Raw genomic sequence first — 17,580 nt, 5'->3', positions numbered from 1 at the left:
CCTCTTTATCCACCAGACATGCTCCCACAAGGGCAAATCATGCAAAAATAACAATATTGACCATCATTGCTATGCCGATGACACGCAAATCTATGTAGCACTATCATCAAATGACTATCGGCCCATATATCTGCTGTGCCAGTGCATTGAGCAAGTCAAAGACTGGATGTGCCAAAATTTCCTTCAACTATATGAGGAAAAAAACAAGATAATTGAATTGGTGCTAAAACGGAAAGGCTTAAAGTAGCCCAACACCTACACTCTCTGTCCCTGAAAACCAAAAATCAAAGCCAGAAATCGAGGGATATCACAGATTCAGATTTACATTTCGACAGTCACATTAAATCAGTTACAAAATCTGCCTATTATCACCTTAAAGACGTAGCAAGACCTAGAGTGCTCATGTCCACTCAAAATTTACAAAAACGTATACGTGCCTTTATCACTAGTAAGCTTAAAAAAAGAAGTCTTCGAAAAAAAACTCTTAGGCAACTACAGCTTGTTCAGAATGCTGCTGGTCTTCTAACAAAGACCAAAACATTTGAACATATTCACCAATTCTTAATCCGTTACATTGGCTCACTGAATGTCAGAGAAATAATTTTTAAATCATGCGGCTCACCTATAAATACCTACATGGTTTAGGGCAAAAGTATTTAACTGATATGCTTCCACTACATAAGCCTTCTAGACCACTAAGATCTTCTGAGACCAATCTGTTAATTATCCCCAGAGTAAACACAAAACACGTGAAAGCAGGATTTAGTTACTACCCAACAAATAGCTGGAATAAAATCCGTGAGGATTTAAGACTTGCCCAACCTCTGACCACTTTTATGGTATTTTTTGGGTTTGCTTTAGCTTTCTGCTTAATCTTAAATACATTGCACTTTCTACAATGCATATCTTAACTTTGCCTTTGTTTTCTTTTACTTATCTATTTTATTTTTTTATTTCATTTTATTGTATGTGAAGCACTTTGAGTCTGCCTCGTGTATGAAAAGGGCTGTATGAATAAAGTTGCCTTGCCTTGCCTTGCCTAAACTACTAGATTAAAAAAGTTAATTCTGTCTTTTTATTGTAAGACCTTTCAAACATAAACATAGAACAACATAGACGTGCATACATTTTTATTGTAGGCAACAAAATATACAATAATTATAACCATGGCAAATATTTTAAGGTCTGATATGTGTGAGTACTATAGATGAGGAGAAAAGGAAAAAATTAAGAGGAGGGTTACCTTATAAGGCAGGCAGGAAGAGGTGGGGGGATTTTGATAATTTCTGAAAGGAATATAATCCACCCCCCACTTGCTCTCTCCCTCCCTGCCACCTCCCTCCCTTCCTCCCTCCCTCTCTTTCTGAGTTCCAGCCCCTGAAGGTGTCATAACTGTGCTCTCTCGCTCTCTTTCTCCCCCCACTCTCACTCTCTTTCTCCCTCTCTCTCTCTCTCTCTCTCTCTCTCTCTCTCTCTCTCTCTCTCTGTCTCTCTCTCTCTCTCTCTCTCTCTCTCTCTCTCTCTCTCTCTCTCTCTCTCCTCTCTCTCTCTCTCTCTCTCTCTCTCTCTCTCTCTCTCTCTCTCTCTCTCTCTCTCTCCCTCTCTCTCTCTCTCCCCCCCTCTCTCTCTCTCTCACTCACTTACTCACTCACTCTGTATCACCGCCTTTCAGATCTTTAAAAGCTGGTGCTTTGCTGTGTCTCTCGATATCCATTTGTCTCCTCTGGCGCTGCAGGGGACTCCTTGCTGCCTCTCAGCTCACCCGGCAAAGCAACAAGAAGACGACAGGAAGACTGAAGAGAGGAGACGGAAAGGGAGAAAGAGAGAGAGAAACATACATCCAGAAATAGCATCAGACACATCTAACTGACAGGGAGAGAGTGACGAGAACCTGAGACCTGGACAGAAAATGCCTCTCATTTCCAACTTGACAACCATTGTTCTGTTGCTGATCGGCCACTGCGGATCTTGGACCTGGGCGAACCACTTGGGGCCCTTCAAGATGTGCCCCTCCTGCCGGGATCCAATGGGGGCAGGTCGGCCCCCCAGAGACCACAATGCTGCAGGGAGCACCTTAGTGTTGGCCCAGGGTGAGCCCTGTGGTGTGTACACACTCAGCTGTGCCAAGGGGCTTCGCTGTGTCCCCCCGCCCAGCGAGCACAGCCCCCTCCAGGCTCTGTTGCAGGGAAGGGGCTTCTGCGCCAAGCACAGCAGGACCAGTCCAACGGAGAGGCCCCACCCCACAGGTAAGGCACACGCACGCACACGCACGCACACGCATGCGCATGCAAATCGACCACAGACAAATATGCTTATGTGAAAATGAAGAATCCCACAGGCAGAACACACACAGATACACATTTTAGCCCAAGAAGATGAGAGACTACTTGTAGCCTTGACACATTGAACCATGTATTCAGCATGCAGTGTCAGGCAGGGTAGACAAGAAGGAAGGGGAGTGTACCCAATACACATTACATCATGTACTGTATGATTTAATGTAGATAATCTTTCAGCACCGTAAAACAAGCAACATTAACTGTTATGTTTCACAGTGCACACACTTTGCAAGCCACTTGCCTCCATTGAAGTTCTGCAGTGCCCGTGTGTGTCATTGGGATTGAGCAAATGTCCTTTGAGTGTCAGTTGCAAGGGGCTTTGACTGGAAATGAAAGCTGGGGCATAATTGGGTTATTTGTGAGTGATCCAATCAGGTTTGTCATTAGGAATGCGTGGACAGATATTTATACGTGTGTAAGGTCAGGGTTTGATTGCATATAAAGGTCATTGTAAATGACTGCAATATATGCCATCAGTGAAAGCTTCTACAAAGCTTCGGGGGATGAATGTTAAATTGTCAAATACGTCCTTATCAAGATGCTTTTTTATTGCGGTAGTCTCCATCTACTGTTCACACCGAGACACTGCGGTTCCCATGGCCCATTTGTTAAGGAAATATGCTTATGTACTTTGTTTCCCAGTACATAAAGGTGTAGATGAGGGTCTTTAGGTCTTACACACATGCATATGGAAATAATATGAAATTGCATTTGTGTGTGTGTTTCTGTCTGTCAGTACAGATTAAACATTCACACGTTTAATCTTAAACGTTTCATCATGACATGCTCATGCCAATGTGTCCTTTTCTCTCAGGTCCCCATCCTTCGAACAGTGGGGATATAGAAAAAGTAAGTTTATAACCTTGCTTTCCACTGTGAGAACCTACCACCAAGCACACGTTCCCTGTCTCGTTATATTTACACACGACCGATGTTAGGAGCATCTTCTCATGATTTAATAAGGGGAAGATGCTGCGTGTGAAAAGGTTGGAAATCCGGGACAGTATGGAGTCTTCTGGCAGTGGCACTTGTGTCGTCTGGCTGTGCAGCAGCATGTATATATAGTGCACTGAAGCCATGCATTATGGTGCATGATCTGTGTGCTGCTATGCGGCAGAACTAATTGACCATGATGTGAATCAGGAAAGTTTCGACTCAGCCACAGCTGCCACGACATTATTTTTTTCTTCATTCTATAGGGCTGTCAACGGGCGACAATAAGATCGAATGACTGTTGAGAAATATCTAATGATGATATTAATTATAATTGCTTTGTTGGATTACATAGCATGACAAAAATATATCCTCCTCAGTCGCATCAAACCACTGAGTGACCCGAAAAGCAAAAGCCTTGTGTAACAATATGGTTATATAATTCATTCTATTTCCTTTTTTATTTTTTTTGATCTGGCATCATCATGCTGCATCACTGTCACAAATCCTTTGTGATGTACGTTCATCTGTTAGCACTGAAACATGAAGACCTTTGGGGCTTGGAGCTTGCTACTGTAACCTTTTTGCTGTTTAGATGAGCTCATCTATCCTATATCTTTGCCTCCCTATGTGATTTTAGCATTCATTACCTGCATTGTTCTTTATCTCAGGCGCCCTGCCGTAAACTATTAAACAGCGTCCTGAGAGGTCTGGAGCTGACCATCTTCCAGTCTGACCGGGACATCTATATACCCAACTGTGACACCCGTGGGTTCTACAGGAAAAAGCAGGTAGAGTACCAAGGAAACACTGTCTCAGGAACACAAAGAGAGATCGTAAGATTATGGAGTGTTGATGTTGTGGTAAAGAACATATTAAAACAATAGATGGTTGGCCCTCACATTCAAATTCAAATATTCTGTATGTATACAATTGGTGAATATTGTTGAACTGAGATATTGTAGTGTGTTTTGCTCAAGTACAAAGCCATCTTTGCATTGCAGCAAGCCATGTTTCCTATAACTAAAGCACTGAGAATTACTGTCACCTCTCTCCCCCAGAGAATGTCAGCTGTGCGCGAAGAGAATCAGTTCCACGTAACAATGACATATCATTTTTTCTCTCTTTTTCCTCTAATCTCTCTGTCTTGCGGTCTTGTTCCCTCTATCTTTCGCTCACACTCACTCTTTTTTTTTCCCTCCTGATATGCTGCCCTTTTTCTTTCTCTCTCTGTATCACTCCCCCCTCTCTCTCTCTCTCTCTCTCTCTCTCTCTGTATCACTCCCCCACCCTCTCTCTCTCTCTCTCTCTCTCTCTCTCTCTCTCTCTCTCTCTGTATCACTCCCCCCCCTCTCTCTCTCTCTCTCTCTCTCTCTCTCTCTCTCTCTCTCTCTCTCTCTCTCTCTCTCTCTGCATCACTCCAACCCTCTCTCTCTCTCTCCGCCTCTCTCTCTCTCTCTCTCTGTATCACTCCCCCCCTCTCTCTCTCTCTCCCTCCTTCTCCCCTCTTCTCTCTCTCTCTCTCTGTCACCCCCCCCCTCTCTCTCTCTCTCTCTCTCTCTCTCTCTCTGTATCACTCCCCCCTCTCTCTCTCTCTCTCTCTCTCTCTCTCTCTTTCTCTGTCTCATTCCTCTCTCTCTCTCTCTTTCTCTCTCTCTCTCTCTCTCTCTGCATCACTCCAACCCTCTCTCTCTCTCTCTCCCCCCCTCTCTCTCTCTCTCTGTATCACTCCCCCCCCTCTCTCTCTGCATCACTCCCCCCCCCTCTCTCTCTCTCCCTCCTTCTCCCCTCTTCTCTCTCTCTCTGTGCACCCCCCCCCCCCCCTCTCTCTCTCTCTCTCTCTCTGTCTCTCTCTCTCTCTCTCTCTCTCTCCCCCCCCTCTCTCTCTCTCTCCCTCCTTCTCCCCTCTTCTCTCTCTCTCTCTCTCTCTCTCTCTCTCTCTCCCACTTCTTATCCTAACACAGTGCCGTTCCTCCAAGGGCATGCAGCGCGGCCACTGCTGGTGTGTGGATGAGCTGGGCATCGCTGTGGCCTCACATGCCAGTGAGGACGGAACTTTACCCTGCGATGGAGAGTAAGGGCAGCGACTCTATCTCCTTGAACTGAGCCTGGAGGAAGACGAGGAGGAGGAGGAGGATGAATAGGAGGCTGAGGAGGAAGAGCACAGGGAGAGGGGGGGGCGGGGGCGGCTATGGCTTGTGCTAGACACTGCCTGGCCAGGAGTTAACCACTTCCTACGGAAATCTACACCACCATTAACTTCAACATCCTCTCTAGATACGAGACACGCGTAAAGTAAAGTAGCAACGGTCATATCTGCCTGAATGTTTTAAACGTTGCAGCAAATTTCTCTGTTTATCGTTTGACGTGACGTGTTGTATGCTCACACTAACTCTCTAAAAAAGACTGCCTCAATTCCCTAAGCGCTGTTACTGTTACTCCAGATAGTCTCCTAGTCCCTAGCTCTTGTCCTGGCTGTGTAGTCACTTTTCATTTAACTAGTTATTTTTTTAGGATAGCTGACACTGCCTGTGTTTGTTCTGATCTCAGTGGGCTGGAATACTGTTACGCTGGTGATGTGACACAATGTTTCATAAACGTGTCTCCCTCACCCTCTCCAAAGATACACTGATATCAATATACTTCATTGAATAGATTTTTCTTTATTATTTATTTTGTGAGGAATGCATAACGCCCCCCCACCACCCAAAATAAAACCTCAACAAAAAAATAACTGCTTGGAATCCCCCATCTTGTAGTATCGTTAATGTATAGCATACGATCACAGTAGTGATACGGTTGAGTCTTGGATGCATCGGATTGTTTTGTCAAAATCGCTTTATGATTGCTCATTTGTTGATTGATTGATTGTACATATGTTGGAGTGTTGTGGTTGACTGTGTATATTCCTGAGTGGCAGACAAAAAAGCTTATGGCTTTTATCCTTTTCAAGAAGTTGTAAGGCATATTTTTATACACGTCAATATAATATTTTATATATGAATTTTTGGTTTATTTAATGAACTACAGTACAATGCCATGTATTTTTATATTGTCAGCAGTTTCTTATTTAAAGACAGAGATTATTTTATTTCATGTTAGGAAGAGATATCGTGCTTCAGAGGCACCGCTATGGCTAAACACATTCACTACTCAACTGCTGTACATTTTATGGTTTCAGCTCACTTTGTTTTCCTATTTATGCTTTGTTTTTTTACATTGGGATTGTCCATATTACTTTTCTATGTTTTTTTAAGTTGAAACAGCATACACATTTTGATTTAAATGAGGGAAAAAAATATTCTATTTGTTATTGTCTTAGTATGTCCTTCCCAAGTCCTCGCGAAAAGCCATTCAATTGCGTGATGGAAAAGTGTGACTCGAATCGACTTCTGACCAATCTTCTTGTGCCAATATGTGTGCTGTGGTGGTATAGGTCTATGTATGAAGGACCTGTAAGATGCAAATATTAAAATGAAAATAAACTGGTGATAAAAAAAACAAGAATAAAACACATATATTAATATAACAGCCATGGTTTTGTTCATTTTTTCCCCTATACAATTATAATGAATATATATATAGACAATATATGTATAATATAAGAAGGATGATGAAAAGATGAAAATAGTGATTTCACAATACTATCACTCCATTGGAAGGCAAAGTCTGTCCAGAAATGTGTCTCTTCCTTTCAGTTTTATGTTATACTGTTCATGACTGTGCCCTACATAATCCTTGTGCTGTCACAGAAACAGCAGATCATTCTCAGCAGTCAAGCCAAACCTAATAGGCACATTAATTTCATGCTGCTTTTTTGATAATTGACTCAAGTCTTTCCACCTAGGGAACCAATACATGCCTGTTTCCACGGTAACTGCATATAATATCCATGGATATAAAATCCTAAATAGGCTCTTGAAAGAAATGAAGTGAAAGACGCAATTCCTTACATCACACAGCCACATGGGTGCTTTTGCTATTCTTGGAGATGTATAGGTTAATAGCATATGGGTAGAAAGCTAATTACCCCACATCCTTCAATTATTTTAATTAAGGCAAATCCTTAAAAAATGATCATCAATATTAAAAAATATTAATATAATCAAGAGCATCGGACAATGAGAAGGTATAATGATTATAACAGACCATCTGCATAGCAAACACCGGATTTTTGAGTAGATAATTTTGAGCCGTGCAAGCTGAAAGATAATCCTGAATTATTGGTAACCAATAGGCCAACGGTAATAACGCAATCATTATTCGCCATTATAAAAACAGAACGAAAAAAATGGTAATTGATCTTGACCCCTTTCCATTTATAGGTCAAATTAAGAATCGTGTGGGTTTCCTTCTCTTTGGCCGGTTCACCTGTCACTCCAGGGGGACCACGTGGGGTACAGGTGCTGGAGTGGGCGGGGCGGGTGGTGAAGTTATGACGCTGTCTGTCAACCTGCGATCCATTAAAAAAAAGTCAGTTTGCTAGAATATGTCTTAGATAAGCTGTATACGTATACTTACAAAAACTCCGACTTTAAAGCAGACGTTTCCGTCCGCGTTTGGCTTTAAGGGGTAGGCACAGCTAAATTGTGCGAGGGAACACATACTGTATGTTAGCTTGTTGGCTAGTCGCTAGCCGTCAGTGAGGAGAACATACGAGCCGAGAGCACCTTGTGATGGCTTCTCTCGGCAACTCGGGGGCCATCTCCAGTCCAATGGTCATACTGGCCCCCAAAACCAAGACGAAAAAGAAACACTTCGTCCAGCAGAAGGTGAAGGTGTTCCGTGCGAGCGACCCCGTGCTGAGCGTGTTGATGTGGGGCGTCAATCACTCGGTGAGTCGCTCAGAGCTAACTGGTTAGCATCGTAGAGAGCTAATGTTAGAGCAAACAAAGCTAACTCAACGCTATGTAACCAATGCATGTGATTGAAGTGTTCTGTCTGCTGCAGTACACAGCATCAGGAGGTTGAGGCTACTGGCAGTATGCTGGACACTTGCACTGTGCTCCAGCTCCTGGTGTGTCGATGGATGTTTGAACTGTTTCGTAGTAGTTATTATCATGCTTGGGAGAGCAGTGTTATGATTTATGTATTAATGTATAAACAAAACGCTAAATCTGAATACATTTTCATGACCACTGCAGTGATTGATATGCTAAAGGTAGCGATCACTGTAAGGTGAGAGAATATAATGTCTACCTGCCACCTGTGTGACCCGGGTTAGATTCCCCACTGAATGTATGTAATGCATGTATGGAGATAGCAATCTGCTTTACACTTAATGCAGGATAAAACGCATGACAAGCTTTAAAGGTAAATCACAAAAGTATTGTTTTTATTATTGTAAATGGAGTGCAAACACTTACAACAAACTTATTCTGTATTAACAAAGTGCACACACAATTATTTTTGGAGAACAAACTATAAATTACTATAAACCAACTTCATCGGGTTAATAGTTTGTTAAACACATGCAATTAGTTGCATGTTTTCCATGCGCTGTGCTTAACCGCCACAATACATGTATTTTTGCTTCTGCAGATCAATGATCTGAACCAGGTGCCTGTCCCCGTGATGCTGCTGCCCGATGACTTCAAAGCAAACACAAAGATCAAAGTCAACAACCACCTCTTCAACAAGTATGATACACAGATAACTTAACTGTAGCACATTGCTGGGCAGAACTTTGGCGGTGTTATCCTCGATTGATCTACATCTATTTAAACCTTGGATAATTCACATTCATGAAAACTTAATACTTCCTCTTTTAACATTTCTTTCAGAGAGAATCTCCCAGGGCATTTTAAGTTCAAAGAATACTGTCCTCAGGTATTCAGAAATTTGAGGGAACGGTTTGGGATCGAGGATTTGGATTACCAAGTATGTGTATAATGTGGTGATGTATAATGTGAACTTGAACTCTTTAGGAATTGTTTGGAAATCCTCTATGATCAACTATACATCAATATTTGAATATCCAGCATCTAACTGCTTTTGCTGTAATCCATTTGGATGGTACGTGCAAGTTGTAAGTTGCAAATCTCCCAGCTTTCTTGCTGCATTTTACCGAGGCACGCCCCATTTGTCGTAGTATCTCGTCGCTTTGAAAGTAGAGCGAGTTCAGCAAGGCCGAACGTACTACTCGTCAGCAAAGATGGCTGCGCCCGTAAAGAGATTATATTTATGTAGCTAACAATAACAATGATTAGCCAATGGGAAACGGGAAATATACTACGACCAAAAGGGGACGTACCAGCGTACCATCCAAATGGATTACAGCATTTACCTTAAGGTAATTGTGAATTGTTGTGTCGTTTACTTGTCATCATTCTGAAGCTTCTTCAGCAAATACACAATGTGACTAGAAGTTAAATTTTGCCATTACTTTGTTTGCTACTCCGCGTCAGGTTTCACTGACGCGGAGCCCCCCTGTTCGGAGTGCAGAAGCCCAGGGAGAGGGACTGCTCCTCCACTCTGAAGACCACACCCTAGTGGTCAAGCAGATCTCCAGCGAGGATGTGGCAGATATGCACAACATCCTGTCTGAGTACCATCAGGTACGTGTGTGTGTGTGTGTGTGTGTGTGTGTGTGTGTGTGTGTGTGTGTGTGTGTGTGTGTGTGTGTGTGTGTGTGTGTGTGTGTGTGTGTGTGTGTGTGTGTGTGTGTGTGTGTGTGTGATGAATGTCGTGTTTGATAAACGTCCCTTGAATGGATGCCTCTGTTTGAGGGCGGTGGTTCTTGGATGAAACGAGGTTGTGCACCAGACGACACCCTGCTGATGGTTGGAATGTGCAGCCAGGGGTTCTGTAGATGGAACAGTGGGAGGAGAAGTGGAATCTCTGTCGGGGTGGGTCCTTCCACTGGGTCCCATCTGAATCAGAGCATTGTTTTCGCAGCAGTAGCTTTTTACAGATCTTTTGGAAACCTCAAAGGAAACCCCACAATATTGTCTTCATGTTATTACAATTGAACATGGATTCTGTTTACACAACTATCTCTTTATATATTTACCAAAGTAATGGACGTTCAGCACTGATTGAATGTTTACAATGTTAAAATGACATTATCAGGCCAGATCTCAAACATGCTCTAAGGTAGCATGAGAACCAGACAAAGCATTAATTTGTGCTGCAGATACGGTCATGCTCCCCTACCATACAATAGGGTTTTTGCCCGGTACAAGATAGACCAATCACAACTGTTTACCTGATATGAGGCGGGATAAATCTGATGATGGTGCAGAGGAGTGCTGGAGAGGCATTTCAACAACAACAAAGATGGCTGCCTTTGATGTTGATTCCGCTATTCCGCTATTGAGAAAGTATTAAAGAAATAGACGACACGTTTTCACTAAAAGAAGAACAAATAACTGCACTTAAAGCTTTTGTTGTGAAGAAAGATGTCACTCAGTGCTGTGTCACCCGTTTCAGTGATTGGTTGGTGGCCAGCCTAATTGCGTCCAGCAGCATTTTACTTTGCAAATGGAGGCCAACTGGCTGTGGAAGAGCATTTGTTCTGATCCCAAAAGAGAACAAAAGCTGTTGGATAAATTCCATACAACTTGCATACGAGAGTGAGCTGAAGGAAACCCTGCTGACGTTGGTGGCCTGCCATCAATTTACTTTGATGAAGTAGGGAGAATTTTGACTTGGTTGCCTTGCTATTCTGTAGATGGTACAGTAACTACAAACAGACTGCTGATATCTACAAGGCTTTTGCAGGGATGATCCACTTTGTTTCAGCTCCTCCTCTGATCGTATGTTTTCTTTAGTTGTTGACGCTAGCTTACAGAGTTAGCTCATATTTAGTTCATAGAGTAGCTGTTGGCTCCATGGTCCCTGATCAACAGTGAAACAGAATGTTTCTATTTCTAGTCATCCTATGTGCGTTTAATTATTCTGCCTTGCAGAATAATTGCATGCTTATAGAAATTCATATTAAACAGATCTAATACGGTTAACCTTTCAGTTTAATATGGTCTTTAAAGGGCAGTACTCGTCTGGGTGATCAAACCATCCTATCCGTCTCGCCTGGCTTCACCAAAACAACTGTTTTTTATTAAAAGTCTCAATTACTTCCTTGAACAATTTCTACCAAAATTTTGTGAGCACAAAATGATCCTTGCAAATATAGCGCTTTCGTCTTTTGGAATACAGGCCCTTTGGCAGAATCGGTTCAAGAAAGTCTTGACAAATAATTGGTAACCGATATTTCAGCCCAGCCAGGAGTAGGATTGGGTACCGCACTCTGTGCTTTTAAGAGTAACAACCGAATGACATCAGTACTACGCCACAAGTATTGAAGTTAAATCAATAGGTGCCCAACTTTAGTCCATCAGAGGCGGGGCCATCTGGTTAGTGAGAGAGTGGGCTAGAGGCGACTCTGTAGCAGTCGTTACGGTCAGGGCCGTGTTATCAACTATAGTTGTTAACGCGTTTCAAACCTGGATGCAGACACAGATCGCTGCAACAGTTAATGAGAAAAGCTGGCCAGGGATACACATGTACCCTGAGGAAACCCTAAACACATCTGGAGCTGAGGAGGGCAGGTGTACCCTGAGGAAACCCTAAACACATCTGGAGTTGAGGAGGGTTCTGTGTTCAGTTTTCTGAATAAATCCCAATGTTGAAATGAAGCACATCTTTTGAGAACTGGTTCAGAATATACTGGTGTGGTTTCAAGTGGGAACAGTAGCCAGGATAGACAGCTAAAAGACTTGATGACGTCACAGACCAGCTATTCCCTATAACTCGGGGAGAAATTCAATATATTGATTATATTGGCACCATTTATTTTGAAGCCAGCTTGTCTGCAACGGTAATGTGGTTATCCATTACAAGCCATCATTACATGATAATGTGAGCGTGGTCTTCTATCAACAACCCAAAACATGCTTGTTGAGCTGTGGCATCTTCTTGTTCAGAGTTCACCTAGACTCTGCGTAGCCAACCCCTCCCACCCCTCCTACGCACTTGTTGTATGTTGTACGTCCTGGCACTTTATGTACGCATGTTGTATGTCGCAATTAGTCGTAGTACTTAGTTGTGTAGCATCTTATCCTAGCTATCTTTGTTGTATACAGGGATTGGGTTAACCTAACAATTGTTAGTGCTTTGCACTTGGTTCTATGAACATCCTTACTGTACCCAAGGCGATATATTTTTGTTTCACCTTGTTTCAAATGTACTTTTGCTTTAGAGAAAAGCGCCTACATGCTCAAATAGAAAAGATTTCTTCAGGAGAAAAAATCGACTAATGTAATACCAGCTATACAGGCGTTCCAATTACTGCCGATCATGTAAACCAGAGCTGGTGAAGAGTTATTGGGGGCATGCAGCCACCCTCCCTGCCCAGCTGCTCCCAGAGCTGATGCTCTGGCGTGCCAGCTGATCCATGTGGTGTGATGCTGTTCCTCCAGCACATCGTCAAGTGCCACGGCAGCACCCTGCTGCCCCAGTTCCTGGGGATGTACCGCGTGACCGTGGATAACGAGGAGACCTACCTGATCGTCATGAGGAACATGTTCAGCCACAGGCTTGTGGTGCACAGGAAATACGACCTCAAGGTTTGCATGCTGTCCACTCGGCTCGTCACACTTCATCTGAAGGGATTCAGGACCTGTATCTCGGCTCCCTTTTTGACACTTTGACATCCTCAACCATTGGGGCTATTAGAGTAAACTGGAGGTGTTTTTTCACAGGGCTCCCTGGTGTCCCGTGAAGCCAGCGACAAAGAGAGGGTATGTCTCCAACCCATCAGCAGTGGTCTCTTCACCAAAACGGCACCTATTAATCAACTTTTATTTGATTGAGTTTTAATTAAGTTTTATTCCTTAGGGCAAGGAGCTCCCTACCTTCAAGGACATGGACTTCAGAAACAACATGCAGAAAGTGTACGTCACTGACGAGCAGAAGGAGAAGGTTATGGAGAAACTGAACAGGGATGTGGAGGTACGCGGCGGGAGGGGGCGTTCCACTGTTGTTACGGCTCTTAACCACAGAGGGCCAGTATAAACCTTGCCCAAACGGCTGACGGGTTTGTCCTCCCTAGTTCCTGGTTAAGCTGAAGATCATGGACTACAGCCTCCTCCTGGGCATCCACGACGTGGGCCGGGCCGAGCGCGACGAGGAGGAGGGTGACGAGGCGTCCAACGACGAGGACCTGGAGACGGAGAACGGCGTGGCCCCGGGCCCTGCCGCGGCCTCCTACGGCACCTCTCCCGAGGGCATAGCGGGGTACATGTCTTCCTGTAAGCCCCTGGGGCCCGGGGAGTTTGACCCCTACGTAGACGTCTACGCTATCTCCAGTGTCCCAGGTATGTCTTCAGTCGGGGTGGGAATCCCCGCGCCGCGATACCGATAATATCGCCATTCTGCAATAATCGATATATTGTGAGACAATCCTAGAACTATACATCACGGTATGTGCTGGATTTCAGCTTTCATTCATGGTCCATACTAAGTTGTTCTGGTGCCCGTCTTTGGTGAGTTAACATCGGTTCTAGTTTCCTTCATTTATGTGTTGAGCACCACCTCGAGGAGCAGGAAATTCTGTTTATAGCGCTTTATTTAATTTATTTTTTATTATTAATAATTGAAATATAGATATTTTGGGCGATATTTCCTTTTGGCCCCAGATTATCAATTCTCCTATCGCACGAAGAAAGGTGACGATATATTGCCAGCCTTATGTTGTTCCACCCCTCTTGTTCAAGGGATGATGGAAGGCTAGTCGATCCCAAGAGGCTGTTTTCTATCATCTCCACTGAGATTCCATTGAGATCAGTGCCAGTTAAAAGAGGAGCAAGGTTCAGCCCAAACCGGTCCGCCTAATGGTGGCGAAGGGACGCCCTCTAACATTTAAACTTGGCTGTCGCCTGAAAACTAATTACCGTAAACGGTCAGATTAGAACAGATTAGAAGTTCAGTTAGAATAAGACCAGACCAGCCGTGGAGCGCTGTGCGTCGGGCACTGCGCACATTTCAATGCCATCACACAATGCAATATTCTGGAGACTATTACCCAATAAGCAATAGGTAACTGGTTCAACCTGTTTGTCCAGCTAGGATTACCATTAAGCGTTCTCTCGTTTCGAAAGGTTGGATTCAAATGGCTGTTAAGAAGTGTATCCCACTTGTTCTACAACAGTGTAAAGCACATGAAGACCTGGCCAATGGAGCTCCTTTGTGGTTGTTACCCGCATAGACTGTGTATAACACAGGTTAAACTGACTAACATAGTCTGTATAACACGGGTTAAACTGACTTAACATAGTCTGTATAATACGATTCAACTTACTTTACATAGACTGTATATAATACAGGTTCAACTGACTTAACGTACTGTTTATAACACCGGTTAAACTGACTAACATAGTCTGTATAATACAGGTTAAACTGACTTCACAACAAAGAAAGCGCCTGCAAAGTGAGTCCAATTATCCCCATTGAGATGTAGACCGTGTTTTTGGCATTTCTAGTATCCCTCAAACTGATTGGGGAGCTGCAGATTTATTCTATGAATGAATTCTGCCAGGCGTCTACACGAAGCCATCTTCCTGCGCCCGGTTTTTTGTTTTGATGAAGGGTGTGTGGTTGTGTGAGGGAGAATCAATGTGTTGCTTGCTGCTCTACAAGGAAACGTAGCCATTTAAAAAATGTGTGATGTTTAGATGTTACACTTTTAGTATTTAAATTATTTAAGTGTCTTCAAGTTTTCTGAGATTGTATTAAGTTTCTTCAGGTGTAATCAGACAGAAGGCTTGCCAAGTGTTCCAACAACTGTTGGTGTGCTTTTTTGATTGCTGGATTTAATTTATTTAGTATACTCAATAATTCAATCGGGGGCAACTGAGAATTGCATTTGTAATTCAAAGTAGTGTCGTCGGTGCGTGATGCAGTGGGTGAGTGATGCAGTGGGTGCGTGATGCAGTGGGTGCGTGATGCAGTGGGTGCGTGATGCAGTGGGTGAGTGATGCAGTGGGTGAGTGATGCAGTGGGTGAGTGATGCAGTGGGTGAGTGATGCAGTGGGTGAGTGATGCAGTGGGTGAGTGATGCAGTGGGTGCGTGATGCAGTGGGTGCGTGATGCAGTGGGTGAGTGATGCAGTGGGTGAGTGATGCAGTGGGTGAGTGATGCAGTGGGTGCGTGGTCATTGCTGTGTTTTGTGAAGAAGCGGCGCACTGAGGTTGGATGTGTTGATGTCCAGGAGCCCCCCAGCGGGAGGTGTACTTCATGGGCCTGATCGACGTGCTCACTCAGTACGACACCAAGAAGAAGGCCGCGCACGCAGCCAAGACGGTGAAGCACGGGGTGAGTGGACTATGGATCACCAGGGAGGGGCTGGAGGCCACGGATCACTAGCCTGTATTCACCTCCGCTTGTCTTGGTCTGTCTCCTCTCTACAGGCCGGAGCTGAGATCTCAACGGTCCACCCAGAACAATACGCCAAGCGGTTTCGTGAATTCATCTCAAACATCTTTGCATAGCGTAGTGTGACGCGCAAGGCCGTGATTGGTCTGATCCAGCATGCGTTCACGTGATTTTTTTGTTATAGATCCAAATGAACTTTCCATTTGTTTGTGATGCTAGTTACCATCGACCAAAAAAGCACATTTGGATCAGACTACTTCCATTGTTGTAATAATGTGTACTACTGCTTATGCATCTATTTATTTGAAAGGGTGACATCAGTGAATTAGATTCCACATTAATGAAGAAAAGCACTCCGACTGTCTTGACAATTAGGAAAGCTACTTTGAACTGGCTGTTTCATGAATCAGACTTGGTCCATATATTTAAAGATGACAAAATAAGCTTAATATTTCTATATAGAAATTGGCCCTTTGCTTGTTTGCTTCACGAAGATGTGCCAAAAGTGTACCATCAGATTTTTAAAAAAGAAGAAACGATTAGACTAAATCAGGCTTTTTTTCTTTTTCAAATAGTTTGCCAGATTAGTATTTGAGAAGTATTTGAGAAGGTGTTGTGAACCATGTTTCCACCCCATAAATTATAGTTAACTGAGTGATGTATTGTGGTTTTCCTCGAAGATGCGGAGAGAATCCAACCGGGTCAGTTTAGTTAACCCTGTGACCCGTCACAGCCCACAAAGGGACTCTCCTCTACCAAAGTGCACCTACAATATCAGCCAACGCTAGTCTGACCAACGCTGATGACGCACAAACTAACGCGAGGGAAGCGGAATAAGTTTGTTGACTAACCTCCCACACACGTGCAGAGTTGGCCCATATCTGATCCTCTGTAATGCCATGGGGTTCATTCGTTAAATGTTTTACAGCAAACTGATCATTGTGATGAGTAAGAAAGCCCCCCATGTAACTAGGGGTAAATCAGTGTATTTCATAACCATTGGTGTTGGCTTGTTACAATTGTCTTAAATGTGAGAAGAGAACACTACATTTGAACAGCTTTATGCAATTAGCCTTAATAAAGTAATGGAGTAATATCATAGCAACCTAATACACTGGAAAGACAAAATGTTTTCTCTGTATAATGCCTCATGAAGGTATGATTGCACATCATGCATTTTTGCTAATCAGCTTTTGGACCAAAATATATTTTACAAAGAACTTTTGATCATTTGTTGTCTGAGCTTTATTGTGAGTGATTGTGTGAGAAGCCGATTGTATTGTTTCGTTTCATACGGTTCGAAAACTGCTTCAGAGATCGATAAAGCGGAACTCTCTTTATCCTGACCGTTGTGCGTTAACAGAACAATGTGTTCCTGTTCTCCAAGCACTGCACACACGCCATCAGGGGAAGCTGCTGGTGCTCCATTACCTAGTGGGCTGTATCTCACCAGTCCTAGTGGCCTGTATCTTGTCAGTCCAGGTGGTCTGTCTCTCACCAGTGCTTGACAACGGGGCCTTGCAGGTCAGAGCCCTTCTCTTTTCTCACCAGTTGTAATTGTGCTGACTGCCCACTTCCTGTTGCTACCAGTGCAGAGGAATCCTGAGACAAGAGGAAACGAGTGGAGGGGACAGGAATCCAGGAGGGAAAGAGAGTGCTCTTACACAAGCATCAAAGTGCTGACCAACTGCAGAGGGATATTAGACCAGACCAGTGCAGACTCCTTATCGCACCAAACGTTCTGTGGTATTGACATGAAACAGGAGCATAACCGCAAGTAGTAGTTGGTAGGCACTGTAATAAAACAAGTTATCCTTCTGGAAACCCATGCATTTGCATGAGGAGGGAAGCAGTCGGAGCATTGGAAACAACCTATTGATCCAAACGATGGTGGGTGGGCTACTGGTTTGGCATGTGAGTGTGTGTGTGTGTGTGC

At 43.7% G+C, this 17,580-nt stretch overlaps 2 protein-coding genes across 2 annotated transcripts; both read left to right on the top strand.

The window, feature by feature from the left end:
• The first annotated feature begins 1,658 nt into the window (after window positions 1–1,658).
• Window positions 1,659–6,820, top strand: igfbp6b (insulin-like growth factor binding protein 6b). The gene is made up of 4 exons (XM_056600721.1): window positions 1,659–2,246; window positions 3,154–3,188; window positions 3,944–4,063; window positions 5,237–6,820. The coding sequence occupies exons 1-4, from the start codon at window positions 1,910–1,912 to the stop codon at window positions 5,348–5,350; spliced, it is 606 nt and encodes a 201-aa protein (XP_056456696.1). The 5' UTR covers window positions 1,659–1,909; the 3' UTR covers window positions 5,351–6,820.
• Window positions 6,821–7,636: 816 nt separating this feature from the next.
• Window positions 7,637–16,918, top strand: pip4k2ca (phosphatidylinositol-5-phosphate 4-kinase, type II, gamma a). The gene is made up of 10 exons (XM_056585321.1): window positions 7,637–8,107; window positions 8,814–8,911; window positions 9,056–9,152; window positions 9,680–9,829; window positions 12,692–12,838; window positions 12,974–13,012; window positions 13,110–13,223; window positions 13,324–13,588; window positions 15,481–15,584; window positions 15,680–16,918. Exons 1-10 carry the CDS (start codon window positions 7,949–7,951, stop codon window positions 15,758–15,760), a joined length of 1,254 nt encoding a protein of 417 aa, XP_056441296.1. The 5' UTR covers window positions 7,637–7,948; the 3' UTR covers window positions 15,761–16,918.
• Window positions 16,919–17,580: the final 662 nt, after the last annotated feature.

This window comes from Gadus chalcogrammus, chromosome 1, assembly GCF_026213295.1.
Source record: "Gadus chalcogrammus isolate NIFS_2021 chromosome 1, NIFS_Gcha_1.0, whole genome shotgun sequence".
In the NCBI taxonomy this organism is placed as follows: Eukaryota; Metazoa; Chordata; class Actinopteri; order Gadiformes; family Gadidae; genus Gadus; species Gadus chalcogrammus.
The sequence above is the reverse complement of the archived record's forward strand: the minus strand, read 5'-3'. Positions and strand labels throughout refer to the sequence as shown.

What these genes read in the sequence shown, in the direction of transcription:
- igfbp6b (XM_056600721.1), top strand. Translation starts at nt 1,910, where the DNA reads ATGCCTCTCATTTCCAACTTGACAACCATTGTTCTGTTGCTGATCGGC. An exon ending in GGAGAGGCCCCACCCCACAG is followed by an intron (nt 2,247 to 3,153) that starts GTAAGGCACACG and finishes CTTTTCTCTCAG; the next exon opens with GTCCCCATCCTTCGAACAGT. An exon ending in GGTTCTACAGGAAAAAGCAG is followed by an intron (nt 4,064 to 5,236) that starts GTAGAGTACCAA and finishes ATCCTAACACAG; the next exon opens with TGCCGTTCCTCCAAGGGCAT.
- pip4k2ca (XM_056585321.1), top strand. Translation starts at nt 7,949, where the DNA reads ATGGCTTCTCTCGGCAACTCGGGGGCCATCTCCAGTCCAATGGTCATA. An exon ending in TGTGGGGCGTCAATCACTCG is followed by an intron (nt 8,108 to 8,813) that starts GTGAGTCGCTCA and finishes TTGCTTCTGCAG; the next exon opens with ATCAATGATCTGAACCAGGT. An exon ending in AAGCCAGCGACAAAGAGAGG is followed by an intron (nt 13,013 to 13,109) that starts GTATGTCTCCAA and finishes TTTATTCCTTAG; the next exon opens with GGCAAGGAGCTCCCTACCTT.